Source organism: Urocitellus parryii, chromosome 5, assembly GCF_045843805.1.
Source record: "Urocitellus parryii isolate mUroPar1 chromosome 5, mUroPar1.hap1, whole genome shotgun sequence".
Classification (NCBI taxonomy): Eukaryota; Metazoa; Chordata; class Mammalia; order Rodentia; family Sciuridae; genus Urocitellus; species Urocitellus parryii.
This window is the reverse complement of record NC_135535.1, coordinates 143,565,390-143,592,822: the sequence shown is the minus strand read 5'-3', so window position 1 is coordinate 143,592,822 and position 27,433 is coordinate 143,565,390. Positions and strand designations below refer to the sequence as shown.

At 33.4% G+C, this 27,433-nt stretch overlaps 1 protein-coding gene across 17 annotated transcripts in view; it reads left to right on the top strand.

Annotated features, from left to right (window-relative positions):
* Pcdh15 (protocadherin related 15) overlaps positions 1-27,433 on the top strand; it is a 716,528-nt gene that overhangs the window by 415,552 nt on the left and 273,543 nt on the right. For all 17 annotated transcript variants that reach the window (XM_077799359.1, XM_077799358.1, XM_077799357.1 and 14 more), the window contains one exon: positions 26,810-27,003. In XM_077799359.1, the coding sequence (XP_077655485.1) occupies positions 26,810-27,003 (194 nt within the window). The remainder of the gene's footprint in view (positions 1-26,809; positions 27,004-27,433) is intronic.

Below are 27,433 nucleotides of genomic sequence, written 5' to 3'. Positions count from 1 at the left end.
CCCTTTTAGGGTCATGACATTGGTTGCTATGCTACACTCCCTTCTGCTCATTAACCTCACTGACCCCAAAGAAGATCAATTAGTTTTCTTTTTGGTTAGTAATCTTAAAATCCAAAAGAGTGAAAATATTAGAAACGAGGGTGATAATGAGCACTCTACAAAAAAAAGAGGGTTGGATAACATGTTTTAATTATTGTAATGTCATTCTCAACATATGCATGAGATTATTTTGGCCTGATGTGAGTGCACACTAAATTCCTGTAGTCCACTATTTTCTTACTACAAAAAAACTGTTATTGTCCATAGGAAGTGGATAGATTTGTCACAAACATGTTACCAGGTCCTTGTTGAAAACTATAAGCTATAAATTATACCACTGAGTTTTTGTATATCTCTTATGCTCGATTATTGTGAAAAGGACCAAAGTGATTCTGATTTTTATATGTGAGGAATTGAAACTAAGATAAACATTATCTTAAAGCAGCACCTTTACTCCCATATCTGAAACTGTAACTGGATTATTAGCCTTTGTATAAACATTTCTCACAGATGAAGCTCTGGAATGAAACTATCACTGATTCTTCACCTCAATAACAAAATTATCTAAATTTGTCAATCAATCCCAGTGCCAACATATCTGTAGTTGTCTCTTTGTTGTCTGTCTCTTCTGTCTGTGTCTATCTATCTAATCTGGATTTCACTCATATCACACCACTAATGTCATATAAAATCATATATAATGTTTGTCTATTCTGTATGTATCAAACTCAAAGGCATTTCTCATTCATTAATCTATTTGAAACTTATGTGGATTCTCAAATTTATCGAAAACTCCCTTAGTTCTCAAGCTACACCTCTGCAGGCTGAGCCATGTTATTGTTGTTGTTCAATTCTCATGCTTTGAATGTTAATATTCCTTTAAAATCTGCTTCTAGCTCTCTCTTTCCTCTACTCCAAAATTTTCATGTAGTACCTCTGTATATACCCATGTCACTCAAAGTGACATTCCCTCTGGTAACCCTGTCCTGAGCATTGAGCTGACATCACAGAAGTCTGTTGAACTTGACCATGCAGAGTTTTGACAAGCACTTCACACTGTATATACCCAAGAGAAGTTAACTAATCCATTATCTTTCTGGCCTTCTTTGGAGGTGATTATATTATGAAGCACCCCTCTAGTCCTTAGGAGATGTAGTTGTATTTGCATCCTTCACCTACTGCATACCTTCTTATTATTTTTCAGATTATGAAATTTCTATCTTCTTTTAACCCTAAGGCAGTATTACACTAGTTATAGTACTCATGTTGTGCATTAAATCTTAGACTCCCATTCTACCTGTCTGCTACTATATATATATATAGAGAGAGAAATACCTTTTCTTCCCACCTGATCCATCGTGCGATTCTACTTCAAAATATATCTGTCATCATTTTCTTTTATTTTATTTATAAAGGACTTTATTTTTAGAGAAACTTTGAGTTCACAACAAAAGTTATGGAAGGTAGAGAGTTTTCTGATACATTCCCTGCCTCCCCTGTTATCCACACCCTCTACCAGAGTGGTTCATTTGACACAACTGATGAGCTTACACTGATATTTTTTAATCTTTCGAATTCTGCAGTTTAGATTAGTATTTACTCTGGGTATTTTGCAGTTTCTATGTTTTTACTAATGCATCCTAATGTGCATATAACATTATAGTATCATACAAAGTAGTTGCACTGCCCTAAAAATTCTGTGCTTTCCATTTTCAGTCCTCCCCCACCACTTCTTGACAACAACTGATTTTTTTTTACTGTCTGTATGGTTTTGCCTTTTTCAGAACAAGATACAGCAGGTACCCTTTCCAGATTGACTTCTTTCACTTTATAATATGCATTAAAGCTTTCTCCATGTCTTTTCATGGCTTGATAACCTATTTATTTTAATGGTGAATGAAATACATTATCTTAATAATATCACAGAATGTCTATTCCTTCTCTTACTGAAGAATATCTTTGTAACTTTCACTTTTTTATCAATTATCAATAAACCTACTATAAATGTCTTATGCAGTTTTTAAGCAGTAATATTATCAATTCCCTTCTGTAAATAACATGGAGTAGGATTTCTGAAATGTATGCTAAGACCATGTTTATTTAGTGTTTATTTCTAATTTTTTATTGGTTCTTTTTGGTTTTACATGATAATAAAATTTATTTTGATATAATTATAAAAGCATGGATTATAATTTGTTCTAATTCAGTCTCCAGGGTCTCTCTTTCCCTCCTTTCCTCTCACGTTCTATTCCCTTCCATCTACTCTACTCATCTTTCTATTTAATTATACTTTTTAAAAAATTAATGTTAGGCTGAGGTTGTGGCTCAAGTGGTAGCATGCTCTCCTATAATGCATGAGGCACTGGGTTGGGTTCTCAGCACCACATAAAAATAAAATAAAGATATTGTGTCCACCTAAAATTAAAAAAATAAATATTAAAAAATTAATGTCTTGTGGTTGTACATAATGGTGAGATTCACTGTGCTATATGCATATACATATATACAGGAATGTTAGGTCCAATTCATTCTACTATTGTTCCCTATCCCATTCCTTCTCCCTTCCCTTCATTCCCCTTTGTCTTATCCAAAAAACTTCTCTTATCTCCCCCCACTTTATTGTGGGTTAGCCTCCACATATCAGAGAAAATATTTGACCATTGTTTTGGGGGGGGATTGACTTATTTCATTTAGCATGATAGTCTCCAATCCATTAATTTACTGGCAAATGTCCTAAAGTCATTCTTCCTGATATCTGAGTAATAATCCATTTTGCATATGTACCACAATTTCTTTGTCCATTCATCTGTTGAAGGACACCTATATTGACTCCATAGAAGAGCTATTGTGAATTGAGCTATTATAAACATTGATGTATCACTGTTGTATGCTGATTTCAAATTCTTTGGATATATACCAGGTCATATGGTGGGTTTAGTTCTAGTTTTTCTGAGGACACGTCATACTGTTTTCCAGAGTAGTTGCACCAATTTGCAGTCCCACAAACAATGTATCAGTGTACCCTTCCTCCCACATTCTCACCAATATCTATTTTTACTGATATTCTTGATAATTGTCATTCTGACTGGAGTGAGATGAAATCTCAATGTCGTTATAATTTGCATTTTTTTAATTGCTAGATATGTTGAACACTTTTCATATATTTGTTGATCCTTTGCATTTCTTCTTTTGAGAATTGTTTATTTCCTTTGCTCATTTATTAGTTGAATCATTTTTTGATGTTAAGTTGTTTGAGTCCTTTATATATCCTAGATATTAACATCCAATCTGAGAGACAGGTGCAAAGATTTTTCTTCCATTCTTTAGGCTCCTTCTTCATGCTCCTAATTGTTTCCTTTGCTGTGAAGAAGTTTTTTATTTTGGTGCCATTCATTTATTTATTTCTAATTTTATGTCTTGTACTTTAGAGTCTTGTAAGAAAGGCAGTTCCTGAGCTAATATGTTGGAGTGTTGGGCCTACAATTTCTTCTAGTAGTTGCAGGGTTTCTGATCTAATTTCTAGGTCTTTGGTCTACTGTGAGTTGAGTTTTCTGCAGGGTGAGTCATGGAGTTAAATTTCAATCTATTACATATGGATTTTGAGTTTTCCCAGCACCATTTGTTAAAAGGCAATTTTTCTCCAACATTTTCGGCAACTTTGTCTAGTTTCAGATAACTTGTATCTATGTGGGTTTGTATCTGCTTCTTCTATTCTGTTCCAATGATCTTCATGCTTATTTTGATGCCAGTACCATTCTGTTTTGTTATCACAGCCCTATAGTATAATTTGAGGTCTAGTAGTGTGATGTTTTCTACTTTGCTTTCTCATTAAAGATTGCTTTAACTATTTTGGGTCTCTTACTTTTCCAAATGAATTTCATAACTGATTTTTCTATTTCTGTGAAAAAAGTCATTGGAAATTTAATAGAAATTTTCATTGAACAGTATAGCACTTTTGGTAGTTTGGCCATTTAATTTGGTAACAAGCTGCAAACTATATTCAAAAGTGTTTGTATCAGGGCTAGGGATTTAGCTCAGTTGGTAGAGTGCTTACCTCATATGCATAAGGCCCTGGGTTCAATCCCCAGCACCAGGAAAATAAAAGTATTTGTGCCATTTTGCATATATATCATAATTTTTTTCTAAGTCCATGACTGTCATAAATTTTAATGGTACTCTGATAGACAGTAAGTTTATTTCACAGTATTCTACATTGCATTACTCCAAATGATTATTCTGAAACTAAACCAGAGCAGATCCCCATCCTTCTGGAAACTCTGATAAATGTATGGTTCAAATTCCACACATAACATCCAAGAACATCAGCCAAGAATAGTCAAACATTTTTTCCAACTCCTTCTGTACTTCTCCATGTTATTGAATTTAAGAGCATATAGAGTTTTGTTTTGTTTTATAATGGAATATCTTTCATTTTGTATAACTATTGACATCTTGCTCATGTTTTAATGTATTATTAAAGTTTTACTGTTATTTCTTCCAACTATATCTCTCATATGTTTTATTAAATTGTTAACTTTCACATACCCATTTACCTTATAGTACAATAAATCTTTTTTTTTTAATTTGTGCAATACAGTTTTACATAATTTTGGAAAATTCATTTTGACCTAACTTTGCAGGCACAGAATATAATTCGTTCCAATCAGTCCCCATTACTTCCCTTTTCTGTCCTCCCTTCCCTACCTCCTTTCTCCTTTCTCTACTGTTTTTTTCTTCTCTTTATATGTAGTTTTTTTAAAATTAGTTTACTATAGATATACATAAAGTCTTCTTATTTTCCTGGTGCTGGGGATTGAACCTAGGGCCTTATGCATATGACCTAAGCACTCTACCAACTGAGCTAAATCCCTAGCCCTGATACAAACACTTTTGAATATAGTTTGGCAGCTTGTTACCAAATTAAATGGCCAAACTACTTGAATGTATATGATGATAATTGATTCAGATTTCCAGAGTTTATACATGTTGTGGTATATTCATATATGGACATGGGGTAATTTGATCAGTTTCATTGTGCAATTCTTCCATTTTTTGTCTCTTCTCCCTCTTCCTCAATTCCTTTCTTCTACTCCAATAATCTCTTTTCTATTTTCATGGGATTCCACCCCACCCTCTTCTCTTTCCTCCTCATTTTAATCTAGCTTGTGTAAATGAAAGAAAACATTTGACCTTTGATTTTCTGAGTTTGGCTTATATCATTTACCATGATGTTCTCTACCGACCTATAAGTTCTTTAGGACAGGAATTCTTAAAGGCTTCTAATTGCCAGTAGTTTGCAAAATAGTATATAATATATAAAATGGTATATAGTATATAAAATTGCAAAATTGTATATAGTAGGGATCTGCCTAATATCAATTTAATTTAATTCCCTCAAAGCAGCTTCAGTTTAGACAGAACCGCATTCTAGATATGTGTTCTCTTTTATTTCAGACAGAATTTGCTCTGTCATAAAGTATTGTCTCACATGGCTCTTTATTACAATGATCTCTAATTTCACATCTTCAGGCAAGGTACATCTTCCTGCTTTTATTATGGATAAATATTTTAAATTATAGATATTTGATATATGTCCTTAATTATGATTTATCATGGATCATGGATTATTAGAGCTAGAAATACTTTGAAATTTTTTTTTCACAATCTAGTTTTTTAGAAAAACTTGAATGTATATGATGATAATTGATTCAGATTTCCAGAGTTTATAAATGTTGAAACTTATGTTGAATTTAATCTAAGAAAATAGAATTAAGAACCAGACTTGCTCATTGTGTCCCCCGCTGTCCTTTGCACTCTTACATTGTTATAGGGCTGGGGCCTTCTAGAAAACTGAGGCAAGGGAGGGGCTTCCCTTTCAATCCTACTTCTTATGATCATTTTAGAAAGATTTCAGACACGTCACTCAGAGTAACAGACCTGAATTTATTAGAAGTGATGGTGTCCCATTCCCTGTGACAAAAACACTTAGGGTTACTTCAGGGGAACTGGGCTGAGCAAAATAACCACATAAGAGACAAAGATACCTTTTTCTTTGGGGGGTCCTGTGAAGGCTCTTCTGACCTTAAGGGTCTGCAGAAAGAGAGAGCAAGCAAGGGAGCAAGTGCTGACCCCTTTTATTGAGGAGAAGCCATTCCAATAAGGCAAGGGGTCAGGTTTTAAGGGGCTGAGTCTAGCTTCCTGATGTCTGCTGTCTGCAAGTTGACTGACATCTAGGAAGGCCACACCCAAGGGCAGAGCAAGAGAAGGGAACACACAAAGGGCATTTCCATGGAACATTCTATCCCAAACAGGGCAAGGGGTTACATCACAAAGGAACAAAGGAACAGGTGAGCATAGCTGGACCCATGGGGCTGCAAGAAGATACGCCTACACATGAAGACACATTTTGTGACATTTTGCTACTTCCAAGATCGGGGCAGCCATCTAGGACCACTTTGATGTGGCCAGAGCACTAGAAGTGACTGACAGAACCTGACCAATCAAGAAAGGAAAATGCTGGTCACATAGCATGATGGCCTCCCACAGGATGGGATGAAGAAAAGGGGACAGTCTTAAGTGGGGGGGGGGGAGCAGGGCTCTCAGACAGGAGAGAGACAGCATGCCTCTTTTGTCTTTCAGTTTTACTGAGATTCTCACCCAGGTCAACCTCTTGACTTTTGACTGACAGCAGGATGATATTAGACTTTCAAGTTCCTATTGCCATGATCACTTTAGGTGACTCTGGCCCATGGTAACCAATTCTAATTGGAATCTGTACAAACTTTGTATTCAAGAGGGAATTATCCTTATTTCCCTGAGCTGCTAAGTGGTCTGTGAAAGGGTCTCAAAATTTCCATTTCATGGTAACTTGTATACTTATTGGAATTATTTCATGCATGCATTTCTCCTGCAGATAACAGGTGACTTACTAAGGAATATAAAAAATCATGTCAACTGAAGCCAGGCCACAGATAAATTACTGTTTTTTTTTTTGTTTGTTTTTTTAATTTATTTTTTAATGTTGGTTGTTCAAAACATTACATAGTTCTTGATATATCATATTTCACATTTTGATTCAAGCGGGTTATGAGCTCCCATTTTACCCCGTATACAGCTTGCAGAATCACATCAGTTACACTTCATTGCTTTACATATTGATAAACTCATGTCTGTTGTATTCTGCTGCCTTTCCTATCCTCTACTATCCCCCCTCCCCTCCCCTCCCCTCCCCTCTTCTCTCTCTACCCCCACTACTGTAATTCATTCCTCCCCCTTGTACTGTTTTTCCCTTTCCCCTCACTTCCTCTTGTATGTAATTTTATATAACCCTGAGGGTCTCCTTCCATTTCCATGCAATTTCCCTTCTCTCTCCCTTTCCCTCCCACCTCTCATCCTTGTTTAATGTTGGTCTTCTTCTCGTGCTCTTCTTCCCTAGTCTGTTCTTAGTTACTCTCCTTATATCAAAGGAGACATTTGGCATTTGTTTTTTAGGGCTTGGCTAGCTTCGCTTAGCATAATCTGCTCTAATGCCATCCATTTCCCACCAAATTCTATGATTTTGTCATTTTTTACTGCAGAGTAATACTCCATTGTGTATAAATGCCACATTTTTTTTATCCATTCGTCTATTGAAAGGCATCTAGGTTGATTCCACAGTCTTGCTATTGTGAATTGTGCTGCTATGAACATCGATGTAGCAGTGTCCCTGTAGCATGCTCTTTTTAGGTCTTTAGGGAATAGACTGAGAAGGGGAATGGCTGGGTCAAATGGTGGTTCCATTCCCAGCTTTCCAAGAAATCTCCATACTGCTTTCCAAATTGGCTGCACCAATTTGCAGTCCCACCAACAATGTACAAGTGTACCCTTTTCCCCACAACCTCGCCAGCACTTATTGTTGTTCGACTTCATAATGGCTGCCAATCTTACTGGAGTGAGATGGTATCTTAGGGTGGTTTTGATTTGCATTTCTCTGACTGCTAGAGATGGTGAGCATTTTTTCATGTACTTATTGATTGATTGTATGTCCTCCTCTGAGAAGTGTCTATTTAAGTCCTTGGCCCATTTGTTGATTGGGTTATTTGTTATCTTATTGTCTAATTTTCTGAGTTCTTTATATATTCTGGATATTAGGGCTCTATCTGAAGTGTGAGGAGTAAAGATTTGTTCCCATGATGTAGGCTCCCTATTTACCTCTCTTATTGTTTCTTTTGCTGAGAAAAAACTTTTTAGTTTAAGTAAGTCCCATTTGTTGATTCTAGATGTTAACTCTTGTGCTATGGGTGTCCTATTGAGGAATTTGGAGCCTGACCCCACAGCATGTAGGTCGTAGCCATCTTTTTCTTCTATCAGATGCCGTAAAAAATAAAGCATGTTGGAATCATCACAGTGGGCCCATTTCATAGAATTAGTCCCTTCAGTTCATTTTCTCACCACTCATGCCTGTCTGTTCTCTGTTAACATGACTTTGGACAGTTTAATCTTCTCTTCATTTAAAATTTAAATGTATTATTTACCTTAGGCATACAACCCAATATTGTATATATTTATGGGTTACCATGTCTTTTCTGAATCTCACAAGAGTGTTGTAAATATTAAATTACTATGTTATAAAAACTACTATACATGTTCACATTGCATACGACATCTTTTATATGTCACCTCATTATTATTATACCATTCTCATTAACTATGTGAAATATTCATGATTGCCAATATTCCTTGCTACCATATCTGTGAAATCTCCTTGTGTCACATATTTTACTTAGTTTTTTTGTGGAGAAGACATGATCATAGCATTTTAAAGCATATATTAAGGTTATTATTTTTTTTTGATTTCCATAATTCTAAAGAAGATTAGACAAGCCTATATAACCATTTAATAAACTTTGTCAATTTATTTAAGAAAATGATTTTTCCCCTCTGATGTGTGTGTGTGTTATATTTAAAATTTGATAGAAATATTTATTTGATATCTTAGTAGAGTTTATTATTTTTGCAAACACTAGGTGGACTAAAAGAGCAAATTTGTTTTTTTATCAACAAAAATGTAGATATATTTTTACATAATTTTATATATTGTACATAACTTTATTTTTGATAGGTTAAACCATTTGTTTTTACTAATATACATATAATTTCATATCTTGGCCTTTTTGCACTAAAATAAAAAATAAACAAAAGCATAATTTTTAATTATACAGGTTATTCATTCATGCTACAGACTTCAATTGTATTTGAAATATTCTTACATCCATATTTTGTTCAAATGAATGGTGTTCCCCCTCTAATAAAAGGAACATCTTCCATTTAGTCACTCAAACTGTAAAACTGTTATTCTTGACACATTCCCGTTTATTCCTGTCTCCCAAACTATTATGGAATCCTCCCAATTTTTCCTCTTTTACCTGTTTTCTGTTCCTATTGTTACCACCAACTTTTACATATACCTCTGCAATATCTTTCTTTACATCTTATTTTTGTCTCCCTTCTTCATTTAGTACTAAGAGGGCTATTTTAAATTTAAGATTACATAAAATAATTCTCATGCACTCTCCTGTGACTGCTATTGGAATTAAGCCTGTTGTCTGTGTCCTGCATGGCCCGTTCTCTGGATAGTATCCACATTTAAATTCTATCATTTGTTTCTTCTTGCTCATTCTCATGCTCCCACTATGACTATTAATCTGCTTTTCCTCTATAGCTTCAGTTTAAATGTCACTTCCTCAAGAAAGTCTTCCATAACTGCTCTTTCTAACTTATACCCTCTTATCATCTCAGAATATTCTGATTTTTCCTTCATAGCATATTATAAACTTTTAAATTATACTTTTAAAATCCTTACTCCATCAAATTATAGGCTCTGTTGAAGTAAACACTAGGACAATTTCTTTCTTTACTTTCTGTCTTTTTTCATCACTATTGTACACACAACATCTTGCACAATGCTGGGAACAAAGATGTTTTTAATAAATATCTTTTCAATGAACCAAAGGATGAAGGAATTCAAGGATATAGGTAAAATAAATGTTCTCCAGTTAGGGATGTTCTCCAGTTTGGGATTTCTATTTGAGTAATGGGAAATTGCATACATTTCAGATTAATGCATTTTAAAAACTTAATCAAACTTCAGATATATAGATCTCTAGAACATTGTACTTCCTAAATTGATTATCCAGTAGACCTTTCCCATTTGGAAACTTTAGAAACTAAACAATGTGAAAACATTTCATGAGAAGTCAATCAGCTATGCTTTTATAGAGGTAAATTTTAATAATTAACATGTTTATTCTACAGTACTTTATTGTATGTGGGATCTAAAATAATGGGAGCTGTGTCAAATCATAGAGTGTAAGAAAACTACTAAAATTTAATTTCTGTTCTAGAGTATTAGGTCCAGAGTATTATCAAAGAAAGGTAACATGATAATAATAGCAATAATAAAAATAAGATATATAATATATAATATTTTAGTTTTTCCATAAATAATAAATATTACTCATAACATAAAATATTTAAAATCTATGGATCTCCTAAGACCTTAACAGACTGAACTTTCCCATTTGTTAAAATTGGTGAAAATATTTATGAAAATCAATATAGTGATTACAAACACCTGCATTATGAATCTATACTACTGAAAGAGAGGGAAAAGAGACTATTTGTCTTTTATATTATTTTCATATATCATACCCCTTATATATTTAGAAATACCTATTTTCAAAGAAAATGTATTTATAAATGCAATTAAAAATATCTACCTTTATATCATCTAGCATACTTTTAGGTTGTCATAGTAGTTTTCCATGGCCAAATTTCAAACATTAATGCCTAATTGCTTGAATTTTCATGAAGTTTTTGTTTGTTTGTACACATTTTTTTCAATCATATTAACTTGGACATTTTAAAATTTCAACAGTATTCTCATTATTACAGTTCTAGATATTATTGCTTTACTAGATAATTGAATTGAAATTTGGTACTACTCTAGAAGAAATTAAAAAAACACTATGTTGACTTTTTTCCTTTACATCCTATAATAACAAAACTAAACATCTCACCAAACTTATCATTTTTTGGCTGTTATTTAAAAAATAAGAAACAAGCTATCTTTTCCTTTCATTTCCTTTTGTAGTAATTTCTGCTCCAATGTCAAATTACAGTCACTTGTGCAAAAGAAAAGTAGTTGGATATGGATATATTTCAAATAGAAAGGATTTTAGAGAAAAAAAAAACAGTAGCATTCCAATAAAGCAGTGGGCAATTTTAGATGCAAAATATACTTGCTCATTCAGTTTCACAAAGGACAAAAAAAAAACTACCACCATGTTCAAATATAAATGCATATTACCAAGAGATATTATGGATGAATTTTCAGCCAAATTATAATTTAATGTAAATGGATTTTAATGTAATTTGTACTAAACTAAGTGCTCTGAAAAATACATGGGTTGAATAAAATATAGTCCTATCACATAAGGAATTTGATATATTCTATAAAACATAATCCTTATTTTTGATGAATAATCAGATATTTTTTGAAATATTTTTATTAGTGCATTATAAACATAATATTGGGATTCATTTTGACATAATCATACGTATATGGAATATAATTTGCTCCAATTCAGTCCTTATTGTTTCCTCTTTCACTCCCCTGCTCTCTTCCCTATTACCTTTCCTCCACTCTCCTGGGCTTTCTTCTCTTTATTTATATATTTTTTAAAATTAATATGTTATAGACATGTATAAAAGTGAGATTACTGTATGATATTTATATAGATACATAGAACAGTTTGGTCAGTTTCATTTCACCATTCTTGCCTTTTCCTGTCCCTTCTTCCTTCCCCTCAATCAAATTCTTCTACTCCAATGATCTCTCATCTATTTTCATGAGATCCACCTCATCCCCTTTTTTTCTTATTTTTGTATAGTTTCCACATATGAGAGAAAACATTTGACTTTTTACTTTCTGTGTCAAGCTTTTTTTCATTCAGTATGATGTTCTCCAGTTCCATCTGCGTACCAGCAAATGCCATAATTTCAATATTCTTCATGATTTAGTAAAACTTCATTGTGTATATATCACTTTTTTCTTCATTCATTCAAATGTTGACGGGCATCTGGGATGATTCCACAACATCTCTCTTATGAATTGTTCTCTTATAAACATCGATGTGGCTATGTCACTATAGTACGCTGATATTAGATCTTATGGATATATACAGAGGAGTGAGATAGCTGGATCTTATGTTGGTTCCATTCCTGGCTTTTTGAGACATATCCGTACTACTTTCTAGAATGGTTACACCAATTTGCAGTCCAACCAAAAATATATAACATTTCCCCACATCCTCACCAGCATTTATTATTATTTGTATTCTTGATAATTGTTATTCTGAATGGGGTGAAATTAAATCTCATTGTAGTTTTAATATGCATTTTGCTGATTGCTGGAGAGATTTAATATTTTTTTCATTTATTTTTTGGACACTTGTATTTCTTTTTTTTTTTTTTTAAGAAATGCCCATTTAGTGTTTTGCCCATTTATTTAGTAGGTTGGTTATTTATTTATTTATTTATTTATTTATTTATTGTTAAGTTTCTTGAGTTCTTTATGTATTCTGGATATTGATCCCCTCTCTGAGAAGCAGGTGACAAAAATCTTTCATTCTGTAGGCTCTCTCTTCATGCTCTTGTTTCTTTTGCTGTGCAGAAGCTTTTTAATTTGATGCTGTCCACATTTTGATTCTTGATTTTATTTCTTGTGTTTTGGAAATCTTGTTAAGGAAATAGGTGCCTGTACAAACATGCTAAGGTGTTGGGCCTACATTTTCTTCTAGTTGTTGCAGATTTTCTAGTCTAATACCTAAATTATTTGTCTACTTTAAATCACCTTTTGTGCAGAGTGAGAGAAAGGGATCAAGTTTAATTCTTCTACATGTGAATATCTAGTTTGACCAACATTATTTGTTTAAGGCTGTCTTCACTCCAATGTATATTTGTGGCCTCTTTGTTAACTATCAGATGACTGTATCTAGGTGGATTTTTTCTATTCTATTCCATTGGTCTTCATGTTGGTTTTGGTGCCAATACCATGTTTTGTTTGTTTGCTTATTTGTTTTTTGCTTTGTTACTATAGCTCTGTAGTATAATTTCAAATCCAGTATTGTTTTGCCTACAACATTGTACTTCTTGCTCAGTGTTCTTTGGCTTATTTTTCCAAATTAATTGTAGAACAGTTTTTTTTTTCTCCAGTTCTGTGAGGAATGTCATTGGTATTTAGATGAAGACTGCATTAAACCTTTCTAATGCTTTCTAATGCTTTGGTAGTATGGTCATTTTGAAATATTCATACCTATCCAAGTACATGGCAGGTAGTTCTTCTAAGGGGTTCACAATTTCTTTCTTCAGTGTTTCATAGTTTGTTTTTGTTGTTGTTGTTTATTTGGTTTTGAATACATCTTTTACCTGCTTTGTTAGATTTATTTCCAAGTATTTTTTGAGGTTATTGTAAATAGGTTAGTTTTCCTAATTTATTTTTCAGCAGATTCATCCTTGGAGTATAAGAATGCAATTGATTTATTATTATTGACCTGTATCCTGTATTTTACTGAATTAATCTATGAGCTCTAGAAACCTTTTGTGGAGTTTTTTGTTCTTCTAAATATAGGATCAGGTTGTTAGCAAGCAAAGATAATATGAGCTCTACTTTCCCATTTTGTATTCCTTTTTCTCCTCTTGCCTTATTGCTCTGGCTAGAGTTTCAAGGACTATATGGAATAGGAATGGTGAAAATAAGCATCTCTTTTGTTTCCTGTTTTTAGAGAAAATGATTTCTCCCCCAATTCAGAATGATGTTGGTATTGGGTTTGTTTAATATAACTTTACAATGTTGAGGTAACTTCCTTCTATCCCTTGTTTCTCTAGTGTTGTAAACATGAGTGGATAGTGAAGGTTTTCAAATAGTTTTCTGCATTATTTTCAGATAATCATTTGAGTATTGTTGTTAACTATGTTTTATGTGGTAAATTGCATTTGTTGATTCATGATACATTACTTTTTTAAAAAATATTTACTTTTTAGTTATAAGTGGACATAATATCTTTATTATTTTATTTTTATGTGGTGCTGAGGATCAAACTCAGTGCCTCACGCATGGTAGGGGAGCTCTCTACCTCTGAGCCACAACCCCAGCCCCATGGTACATTGCTTTCTTAATGTGTTTTTGAATGTGATTTATCAATATTTTATGTCCTTGAAATCATATGAAATAAGAATGTGTTACCCCTTTCCTATGTATTTTTTCTCTCCAGTACATTATCTTTAGGGATATTTGCCTGAGGTTTTCTTTCCTAGGTTTGTCTTTGGACAAACCATTATTAATTGTAAAACTTGATAGAAAAAACTAAGACTATTATTTGAGTTCATTTAAAAGTGATTGGGAAAAGATTGTCTGTTAGGACTTGAGTTCTTGACAGGGCATTTAGTACTCAGGAGGGTGAAGCATATATGCTTTCATTAGGTTGGAATAATAAGGACAAAAGAATGGTGATTTCATGAGACATTAAGGATATGCATTTGATTGCCATTGGAGAGAGGGGGATCTGAGTCATGTAAGATTTACTTTCCTTTTACTAAGTCAAATACATGTTGATTTATCCTTGAAATCCCTCGTTTTGAAGTTTTCCTATATGTGTATAATACCTCCTTGCTCCTGTATAATAGCCATTATGTTACAGATTCTTTTCTTTCCTGTCACCTTTCCCAGAGCACCTGTTTGATAGAAATTATTCTATTTGTATCTTTCCTTCTGCATTTTTCAGAGTTCAAAATCTGGAACAAATTAAAGTCTTTATTCATAAATCAGCTTGTTTATCGGTTAATTTAAGGAATATCCCTCATTACAAAGTAGTATAGCTTTGGCTGTTGTAATTAACATGAGATTTCTTGAGAAATATTTAGAACCAGGTCCTAAAATTGATGGATTAAAGCTCATAAGGTAGGGATTGATGAAAGCTAATTTTGAGGAAATCATAAACTGACATAATGAGAGTGGAAGTTGAACATCACAGAGTGCAATAGCATTGGAGTACTTAAGTCCCCATTTCCAATTTCAGAGTGTAAGTAATGAGAATGAATGTATTTCTACAAAATGATTCTGAAGTTGCCAAAGATGTCCTCCAAAATTCTCACAGAATATTAGGAAATATTTAAAGATTTCTTGTTTCATTCTTGGCTTTCTTTGAGGAAGAGGAACATCTAGTTTACAGATCCATCTTCAGTGAAAACATTTCTGATGGTTCATAAGAAATTTATTATGATGTTATTGTTACTAGTATCTGTAACTCTTTCTTATTTATACATTTGAGAAAAAAATTTGACAACTACCAACTCTACAAAGGCACCCATCATCCTGAGTTATTCTATGATATGCTGAACAGAAGAGAATTAATCAATAGTCTATTATACATTTTAAAGAATCAGTTGTTTACATTAACTCCAGAGAAAATAAATATTGAAATAAATAAATCTCCAATGTTCAATTTGCTTAACCAGCAAGACTTGTATTTGGTTCAGCATGACTATCACCCTTGAGGTCCTTGAAAGGGCTTATCCAGCTTCAAGTTTATTCATCCATAAGCAAGGATACAGTACAAGCAATGAATAATTTTATAGCAATAACATAGTGAAAATCTTGTGACCTCTGAATATCTCTTTTTATGTCCTTTAAACAATATGAATTCAGAATGTCTCACCTCTTTGCTATATATTTTTTCTATCTAGTACATATAATAGAGTTACTAAAACACTGACAATCCCCAGAGTATATTTCATCCAGTAGGAAATTAAATTCCCTAAACAAATCAGATTAATCATAATTTGTCCTAAATTTTCTTTTATTATTCCTTTAGCATTTGAAAATTGTTTATTTCCTTTGTCTTATTTTACTTATTTTTCAAAAATTTTAATTTGTTATATATGACAGAAGAATGCATTACAATTCATGTTACACATATAGAGCACAATTTTCATTTCTCTGGTTGTACACAAAGTAGAGTCACACAATTGGTATCTTCATACATGTACTTAGAGTAATGATGTCCATCTTATTCCACCATCTTTCCTACCCACATGCTCCCTTTCTTCCCCTCTCTCCCCTTTGCCCTATCTAGAGTTCAAAGGGTTCTCTCACAGGCATAGTTTTATTAATTAGAAAACAAAATTATTTGTCTGAGCATGTAGCGTAGTGGTCAGATGCTTGCCTAAGCTGTGTGAGGTTCTGAGTTCAATCTCCAGTATTACACAAGCAAAGCAAGTAAAAGAAAACAAACTTATCTTCTCCATAGTACCTCTGGTAAGGTTTGGACAGATTAAAGATGCTCAATGAGTTTCCTCATAAGAGACAAATGGTTGAGAAAAACAACATGGTAATATTAAGTGAAGTATTTATATTAAAATATAACTAAAGTACTTACTTTAACTTTTTAATAAGCATTGATAGAGACATTCAACTGTGTATATAAGTATTTTGAATGTAAATTAAATTATTTTGCTGGTAAGTCTGTCTCCAGAGATATGATCTTGTTTAAGAGCTTTAGGTTGCCTTCCCAAATAACTTTTCTCTCTTAGAGATCAATCTACTCAAATTTTATTTTGATCTAAATGCATAAGTAAATTTGAAAATTCTTCATTACCACATAGAGTTGAGGCAGAGAATTGGATTACCACCAAATACTTCACTTAATATTACCATGTTGTTTTCTCAACTTTCCCAGCAAATCTGCTTTTTCACATGTACTGTACATTTTCCATTACCAGAGTAGTTATTAGCAACTGTTTATCAGGTAAAAATGTTTACTAGCAAAAACTTTGGAGTATTATTCCATTATACCAACCAGTTGTTTCTTATGAGGAAACTCATTGAGCATCTTTAATCTGTCCAAACCTTACCAGAGGTACCATGGAGAAGATAAGTTTGTTTTCTTTTACTTGCTTTTCTTGTGTATTACTAGAGATTGAACTCAGAACCTCACACAGCCTATGCAAGCATTCTACCACTGAGCTATATGCTCAGACAAATAATTTTGTTTTCTAATTAATAAAACTATGCCTGTGAGAGAACACTGATAGCAACCATACTTAAAAATTATATCCTGCTATAATTTAGACTGGCCTGTTTCCACACTATTCCTCCCTGACTTGATTCTCCAGTAGAACAAACTGTAAACTTTTAAATGCATCAGATTACATCAGTCATTCCTGAGTAATGCCAGCTTACTGAAGAAGATTACTCCCTACATTGTTTATTTGGGTTAACAAGTGGGTCGAGCAAACCAACTCCAGTTCACAAGCCTCCAGATTCCTCTCAGCTCTTAATTTCCAGAGTTGATGTGCAGGCCACGTACATCACCAAGTACACATGGTATGAAAGTACTTTAAGTAGGCTTTGTGTGCACAGAACTATTGTGTCTCTTAGAAACTTGTAGTTTGGGTGTATTCAAATTCTGGGTGAAGTTCATCCTGAATGTTCCAAGAGCTTCCCATAAATGTCCCTGGTGAATTTTCAGGAGCAAATCATCTGAGATATGGGATCATGATGTACTTCCTTATGCACATTCTTGGGCCTGGTTTCAATTTTCTTAATATTTGTTTCTATTCAATCCCACCCTCCACCACATCTGGTGAATTAAAAGAGCTATAGTGCCGGGACACCAGTGACAATGTTTAAGTGATGTCATTCTGAAACATATTATGCATATTTAAGCTATAGCTGCTGCCACAGAATATATCTGCTTAGGTCAAGCTAGGATTTCTCTTAAGGCTTCAAATGCAATAATAAACAAAACAAGCAAAAAAGATCCATGTGGTACATGTAAACCTAGTATTCTGGCACTCATCAAGGGACATATTGGTAATAAATGATCTCAATATAACTCTCAGGTATATCTTGTACCTTCATTTATAGAAAAGTCAAATCTGGGCACTTTTCCAGCATTGACCATGACTCGGTGCTACATCTGAAAAGAGCATCTAGGAGAGTTATACTTTGGTCTACAACATTTTCTCGCAGGAAAATATCATCATATTTTCTTGAAGTCCTTGTTTATGTGTTATCTATTCCATAGTCTACATTTTCCGCACTGCTTATTTACTTATCACTATTCTTAACACTGATTCAGTCTTTAAAGTTATGATTGTTGATTCTAATCTCTTTTCCACCTATGGTACTGCTGTTTCTTTTTTGCCAGGCTTTTCCCTTTTCCATTCCCAGGAAAAAGATCTAGGTTTCAAAATTTGGTAAGAAGTGGTGTGAAGTTGATTGTCAATTCCTAGAATCGAGAGAGTAGAGGAAACTATAAAAGTTTAAAAGACAAAGACTTAAACAAATATTCCTTGAACTAAAGTTTGGAAAGTGCCTACAAAAGGAGGAATAAAGGAGAAAAATGAATCAAATAATGAAATAACATGAACAATTAGCCCGAAGGACATCCTATTAATGCCAAAAAAAGGGCATAATGACACAGATGAATAAAAGTAATCATATGTGTGGATAAAATTATCTTTGTAATTTTTGAGAGCCTTCCTGAGTTAATAATTTTTATGTGCTAATATACATGTATTCTTCTATGAATTATTTTACTAAATTTAGGCAGTTGTACAACAATTACAACATAGGTCTGTACATTTCATTTCATCATTGCAAATGTTTGTTCATGCCCACTTGCATTCAATACTCTCTCTACAGTTCTAGGCAGTCATTTCACTGATAAAACTTTTTCTTGTCTACAAATTTAAAAATATGAAATCATATTATATTACTCAGCTTTCTGCCTTGTGCCAAATTTCTAAGAAAAATAAACTTTAAAAAGTAGAAAGATTTATTTTGGTCCCAAGTTTCAGAGGTTTCAGTCTATGTTCACTTGGCTTTGTTGCCTTTGGGCTTGAGATGAGGCATAACATCATAGTGGACAGCATGTGGCAGAGAGCTCTCTGCTCACCTTGTGGCAAACAAGAAGCAAAAATAGAGAGGCAGTGGGCTAAGACACCAATAGCCCCCATAAGGGCACACCCCAGTGACTTTCCTTTCTTTCACTAGACACTACCTAGTGAAGGTTCACCCATTTCCCAACAGCACCATAGCTGGTGGCCAAGTATTTAGCATATGTGCCTTTGGGGAATATCTAAGATAAAAATCATCATACATATTACATGTAGTTTTCTTTTTTTCTCTCATTTTTTTTACATACCATAATGTTTATATGGCTAATCTACATACTGCACCATCATGAATCAATCCTACATTTCTGTTTCTTTGAATTATGAAATAATATTCCACTATATAAAAATATACATTTGGTTATCTGTTCATCAATTGATAGATATTTAGTTGTTTCTAGTTTGGGAGAGTATGAATAATATGGCTAAGAATATTCTGTTCAAATCTCTTTATAGACAAATTTAAAAAAAATATTGTTTTAATTATATTTACAAGAAACTGTGTGATAATTTGACATGTATACATCATGTAATGATCATATATTTTTTTCCTATGGGTATATATAAATACCTAGAAGGAGACTTACTAGGTTTTATTGTAAGCATATTTGCTTAAGGGTGTTCTCTCTCTCTCTCTCTCTCTCTCTCTCTCTCTCTCTCTCTCTCTCTCTCTCTCTCATCAAGTGCTAAGCATCAAACCCAGGTCTTGTGTGTGCCAGGCGAGTGCTCTACCACTGAATTTCAACCCTGTCATATGCTTAAGTTTTTTTAAAGAAACTACCAGATTACTTTTTACTGCCATTAAGCCATTTTAATTTTTAATAATAGACTCATTGGCACTTAGTATTTTCACTTTCCATATTAAATCTACCATAGCTGGTGCTTAGTAGTATCTCATGTTTTTAATGTGCATTTTCCTAATGACTAATGACATTAAAACATTTTCATGAGCTTATTAGTCGTCTAGTAAATATCTGTTCAAATCCTTTGCCTATTTTAAACAAGTTGTATTGTTTTCTTAGTATTGACTTTAAAGGGTTTTTTATAGATTATAAACACAAATCCTTTATCAGAGATAAAATTTTCTCAATTTTAACAGCCAGTGATTTTAACTAATTTTTATGTGATATACCCAATCATCATTGCCAAAGTTCTGTCTCCAATATGCTTCTCTTTGCCACTGTAAAAAATGGATGTTAGTGAGGTTGTAGTGGTGGGTCCAGATATGTAGTATAAAAGAAGGAACAGAATTATGAATTTTGAAATTAGACTATCCTATGATGAAGTAGATGAAAACAAAAAAGCAAAAAATAAATATACTATATTAATTGGAGCAAAAATACTGTTTGTTTTTTCTCATTCTAACTTAGTCCTTTTGTGTTTCATTTATAAGTTATAGAGTTTTTGCATAACTACTATGTTAGTGTTTTCATTTTATGACTAAATTTTATATTAAGTAATAAAATATACATCTAATAAAATCATAATAAATAGCATGTTGGTATACTAATTCTTTGTTGAATTAAAATAAAGTAACTACTGTTTAAGAAAATTTAAATGTCACAATTTTTTTAATGTAAAGGCAATTCTGCAACCTGTTACACGAAACTTGAAGAATTCTTTTTTTCTTATACTTTTACAAATAGACCAGACAAATAAATAAATAAATAAATATCCAGAAAAATCTGCCTTAGTAAATGTAAAATACAAAATAATAGGAATCACCATGACATACTTGGAAGCAGATAGAAGTGAATTGTGCAAACAGTGCAATCTTTTTTTTTCCCCCTTCTGTGGTAGAAAATCAAATCAAAAAAATCCAGACAAGATCTGAGATTCTGAGAAGAACAAACAGTGCTTCCTCAATGACTATGCCTTCAGAAAACCCCTACTCCAGCTCTCTATCACTCCCCTTAAATTCTCTAGGTGAAATGCACTTGAAGTTAGAACAAAAATAAATTCCTTTGACTGTCTTATGCTTAGATTCTAACAGACTACCCAACTTAGTCAACAAATATTTAGAGTATGAGGTTTCTATAACCAAAGAGGTTTTGTCATTAAAAGTTCAAAATGTGTTTCTATATAAATCAGAAAATCTCATACCAGCAGAAACCTGTGATGTGAAAGTAGCCTATTTTTACCACAGAAAACAATATGGCTTCTATTCTTTAATGTTTGATTTTATTATTTATGCTGTTGACGAAAACTTTTCTGTCTCCACATCCAGTTTGTCATCTAAATCAGGTATGAAATGTTGTGGTTCATATTTTGGATACCAGCAGAATTTAACCATAATTTTCATCATATATAAGAACCATTAAAAATAACTGACCCAGCTGGGTGCAGTGATGCATGCCTGTAATCCTAGTGGTTCAGGAGGCTGAGTCAGGAGAATTGAAAGTTCAAAGCTAGCTTCAGCAATTTACTGAGGCCCTAAGCAACTTAGTGAGACCCTATCTCAAAATAAATAAATATATAAGTAGATAGATAGATAAATACAATAAAATGATAATTGATCTCTACTTTTAATTTTTTCTCTTACATCCTTTTTTTCTAAAATTTTACTAACCTCCCCAGGTTTCCCTGCCCTCCATAAATATACACACAACACAGACTCACACACATGCACACACAGAAAAAAAAAACACAAAAGGAAACAACACAGACAACCATACATAGTAAGTATCAAATATAAGTTAATTCTTTCTTTTTTTTTTTTAGCTCTGCTGTAGTGTTCTAAACTCTCTTAGCACAACCAGCAAAAACTCTTAATCAGCTTGTCTCAACTGAGCTCAGCAACTTCATTGCGTGCTCGTCTTTTTCTAGTTCATCGTGTTTGGCATCCCTGAGAATGTTTTAGCAGAACCTTGTGTTGCTTAACATCAGGGATATGTTTTTTTGAGAAATGCTTCATTTGATGATTTCATCACTGTGCAAACACATACATACATATGCAAACTGAGATATAAAGGTCCATTACTCAATGTGGCATTCAGAGACAACATAAACAAGTCATTTGAAGCTACTGCTGCTGGCATATCATGATGAACTGTTTTATAGTAAATGTTTTTATAAGTAGATGAAGTATACTCTAAAACAATGATGACAAGTGTAGCATGTAAAATAAACATAATCCAGTAACAGTTACTCATTACTATTTTCAAGTGTTAGGAACTGAGCACAATCATGTATGCTATACTTTTATACTGCGGGCAGTGCAGAGTGTTGTTTACACAAGCACTGCCCCCAACATATGAGTAATGCATTGCATTTTAAAGTTACAATGCCTACAACTTCACTAGGTGATGGGAATTTCTCAGCTCCATTATAATCTCATGAAGGCACTGCTGTCTGTGCAATCTGTTGTTGTTCAAGACGCCGTTATATAGCACAGGGCTGTATTTCATTCACATATGCCCTTCCTTTTCCCATAAAATGCTCTTAATCTATTTTCTTCAGTCATATTCTCATTTTCCAAATTCTATCTTAACTGTAACCTATGCCAGAAAGGCTTTCATGCTTATCCTATCACCCACTCAATGTTCCTTGGGCTCATTTTTTAATTGCACTTGTCATAACATGTCAATATGGATTTCTTTGTTTATTATTGAAAAATCTCTCTCATCTGGCAGTAAGTTGCAAAAAACCACAGAGCCCAGTATAATTTACCAATTTTAGCTTACACTTCACTCCTACTGTGTTGCCTGGGAACACTGTACATGATCATTAATTATTTTTAAACAAATGTTTTCCTACATATTTTTCCAAGAATTATGTTATCTGGCATTAATAACAAGTGGTCTCAGTAGTTTACTTCTATAACACTTTTCTTTGGAAAGATTGCAATATTTTTCAGGCTTTTTACAACTGAGATTTACAAGTTATAGCATAACATCAATTCAAAGTGCATCTTGCACATTTAACATCTTTGTGAAAAGAATCAAACTTGAGCATTCATGGTCCTATCTTATTCTAAATATGTCAAATACTACTCAAGTGGCGCTGTTTTTCCCCCTGTCTTTTTGATTCAAATATTCAACCTGAATAATTAGAGATTTTTAAAAAATGTTTTAAAAATGTATTTTTAAAAGTGCTCGATTTTAAAATATAGATAATTCTTTAATTCAGAAGTCAAACAGAGAAAATGGTATAGAGAAATGTTTAATTACTTTATTATCACTCATTTAATGATTCATTATAATTTGGGGGGCTACCAGGGATTGAACTTAGAGGCATTCGACCACTGAGGCACATCCCCAACCCTATTTTGCCTTTTATATGGAGACAGAGTCTCACTGAGTTGCTTAGCCTCTCACTTTTGCTGAGACTGGCTTTGAACTTGCAATCCTCCTGCACCAGCCTCCCAAACTACTGGGACAACAGGCATCATTATGATTTTTACACAAAAGCCACACCACTATCTTCATATTAAGATCTTTGCCCATTGTATGAATAATCATACATTGATCAAAGAGGGCATGTTAGTCAGCTTTGATAATACCCCACAAGAACAACTTAGAGGAAGAAAAGTTTTCTTTGACTCAAAGTTTTAGAGGATTCTGTCCATGGCAGATTGTCTCCGAGGCAGAAACATCATGGTGGAAGAACATGGCTGAGGAGAGCTCTCCTCAGCTCATGGCTTCCAGGAAGGAGAGAGAGAGAGAGAGAGAGAGAGAGAGAGAGAGAGAGAGAGAGAGAGAGAGAGAGGTGTAAGGGGGAAGATATACCTTTTCAAGACATACCTGAATTGACCTACTTACTCAAACTAGGTCCCACATCCTAGTAGTCCATTCTGCTATCAATAGATTAATTCATCAGTGAGATCAAAGCCCTCATCATCCTATCATTGCTGAAAGCGCCTCCTGTGAACCTTGCTGCACTGGGGACCAAGCTTTTGGACCATGGGTTTTTTGCGCGGGATCCCAAATCAAAATTATAACAGATGGTTTGACATATAAGTGATCACATGGCACCGAATACCAAGATCTCAAATCATAATGTTCCCTACAGAAACAGTCATAAAGCAAAATAAGAAGAATAAACAATCTTTAAATTCTTTTTCTACAATTGTATTTTTGTGGTTGAAGTGACATAATTTCAAGTTAAATTAGCATTTGAAATTAAATTTTGATTCATATATATATATCAAGAAACTTAGCTTCTGGAATAAATGAAAACCATGTCATCAATTATATTCTTCCTGTTTGCTGGCACTGTTTTATTTCATGAGAACCTTTGATTTAGTTACATGAAGACAAGAGGAGCAGTGGAAACTGGCATTGGTCAGCTATTGAATTGCAGCTGAATTAAACCCTCACCATAGTTTAGCTGCAAAACTAGCATCTAAAGCTCTATCTACCAACATACGATAGAATACAGAAGGAAAAGTCTACTGCTTAGTAATATTGAGGACTAAAGAAGTGCCTTGGCTTGCATGAAATACATTATTATTAGTCAGGTGTTCAAAGTCAGAGTCTCAGCTCTCTTTTCCAACCTTGGACTATCATTGATTTCTTCAAAAGTATGTTGATTCTTAACCCATATTTTATTATTTAGCGGTAAGAGACTGAAAATAGTATAAAGCTATTTAACTAACCTAAAAATAGAATTCATTGTTTTTTTTTTCCTAATCTTTCCACATGCTAATAGTTTCTGAGGAGCTAGTCGTTTTCCCTGAATATGATACCTTATCTGTGGTTGACTGGCTCTGCAATTTTAGGGGTATTTCTCTTGCCTGTGCTTCACAGCTTTGTGCAGTATTTACAGAACCTCCCAGATGGGTGTCTTTCTCAATTTAATTATCATCCAGCTTATCTTCCCTTCCAACCTCATTTATGAAAATGTTAAATAAGACCAGCCATGATACCCATGTCCCTGAAGCACACTCCTCAACACCTCTCCTTAACTTGATGTGTTGCCATTTATCATTAAATTCCTTTAGCCAATTTAAGTCCCAGGAAGAATGTTAATATTGAATCCAATTTGAGCTAAATTTTAATTAAGATTTCCTGAGACATTTTGCTTAAGTGATTTACTATAATCAAAATTGATATCTCCTCTCCTACCCCCACCCTCTAATTATCTAACTTTATCCACACACAAAAGAGAACGAATTTATCTGACTTGAACAGTGCTTCATAAATATACATCATTCATTTTAGCTGTTTCTCTGAATAGTTTCCTTCTTTTTTGCCTTAAGGTCTATGTCTGTCATTCTCATGTACATCACAGAATCATTTAATGAAATGTCTTTCCTTCTGGCAGCCACATCTGTCTACCCTAAAGTATCCAGCCACACGATTTAGCTGTATTAATGCCAGTTTCTCAAATTTCCTTTTATCTTCCAAGTATTTTTGTTATTGATATTTCTGTGTACAATATCAGGCTAAATGCAACTGCAGTAAATTCAGAAATAGATCATATCCCACCTATCCATGTAATCCTCATGGGGTGTTGTATAAGAAAAACTTTGTTTACATTTATGGGGAATATTAAAACTGAACCTTCAAATGGGCCATTCATTACTATGAAGTGAAATAGAAGTGAAGTTTCAAGGTACATGTGGACATTCACAGGGTATCAAGAAAGCAGTGTGCCCCAGAGTACTAGTCAGATTCCCAATGGAGTCTGTGAGCTATAAAAAGCTCCTGACATTATAGAAGTAAAACATGGGATTAGAGTCACATGAGAAAATGTAATTAAATAAGGAAAAGGTTTCTACTATGTATTAAAGTTGTGTATGTTTTCCTTATAGAAAACAGAAATAGAAATAGAAACATTTTGTCTTCTTCCATGTTTAAATCTCATCTATTTTCCTCCTCATGCAAATTTTGGTATGAAGAAAACATAAAGTTCTGTGAATGTTTGTACAATGCATATTATAATACTTCCCACTAGAATCCATTTCTATTCTTTTTCTTTCTTTAGTTTGTATATATGTATCAGGAAATCAAGGATCCTTGTCTATAATAATCATTATTCTTTAACGTTGTTTTATAGGATTAATAAAAGTTATTTTCTTTTCATATAGTAACCCAAATATACTGTTTTATTAGATACTCTTTGCCTCAAAATGACTTTAAATAGGTGGATATTAGCTCTACCTGTGTTTAGATGCTTATACAATATCAATTCAGGGGGTCTGAATATTTTTATTTACTCAAAAATTATATCTGGAGTTGCATTAACTTTTATTTTCTGCAATTAAAGAAACACTAGTTTATTTTCTATACTGCAATTCCGGTAACCTTATCAGTCTTTCACACATCAGTGTCAGCAAGATTATAGGGCAGGAATACATTATGATGGAAAAAAGTGAGAGCAAAAGGAAAGATGCAGTAATAAAGAGCACTTTGCCTATTTTTCCCCTGATCTCAGAATTCAGAAATATGTATTTATGTATCAACAACAGGAAGTGAGAAAAAATATTAAATTTTCTACAGGATATTGGATTTTATGTTAGGAATTTCCTTTGTTTTATTTATTTAACATAAAAATAGTCTTCAAGATTCAAAGGTTTTCTCTCATCACTCTTAAAAAAGAAGAAAACCTTTTTGCAACTGTTTTTTTCAGTATTTTTGCAATTTTTTTCAGTATCCTAATAGAACACAGGAGCCTCAAATCAACAAAACAAGAGCATATATGCCAAGAAAAGTTTCTTCACTTATATTTTGTCTTTGAAAACAAGCTCCTTGTGGTTTGGGGGAGGAAAAAAATAACACAATGGTGAAAAGTTGAATCCCAAGAGGATTTATGTTGTGATTTTCAATTCCAGCTCACTGCAGTCGACGCAGATGAAGGGTCAAATGGGGAGATCACATATGAGATCCTGGTTGGGGCTCAGGGAGACTTCATCATCAATAAAACAACAGGGCTTATCACCATCGCTCCGGGGGTGGAATTGATAGTCGGGAGGACTTATGCGCTCACGGTCCAAGCATCGGATAATGCTCCTCCTGCAGAGAGAAGGTAATTTATATTAGAGCCAATGCGGTCTTTTTGCTGCTCCTGTTTAACCCTATAATTAAATTTAAGAGGCTCGGCAAATATTCTTTTATCCTGTAAACATCTAAATTAGAACAGAAAATATCAGAGCATTCTCAGGAACTGCGTATTCTTATTGGTTAAATTTTGGGAAGAGGACATTAAAATTAATATTAAACCACAGAATTATTAACTATGATCTCACAGATGAAGGAGGAAGGTCTCTGCTCTAAAGAAGAACTGGAAGATATCAGAGGCATGTTTCCAATTTATTACTCAAAAACAAGGTTGCTGACAGTGAAAGACTCTTTTCTTCAAAGAGCTTCACAGATAGTCAGAAGCACATTATTGTCATGATTTTGAAACCACCTCTCAGTGAGTGATTATTAAAATTTATACGTAAAATATAAATGTA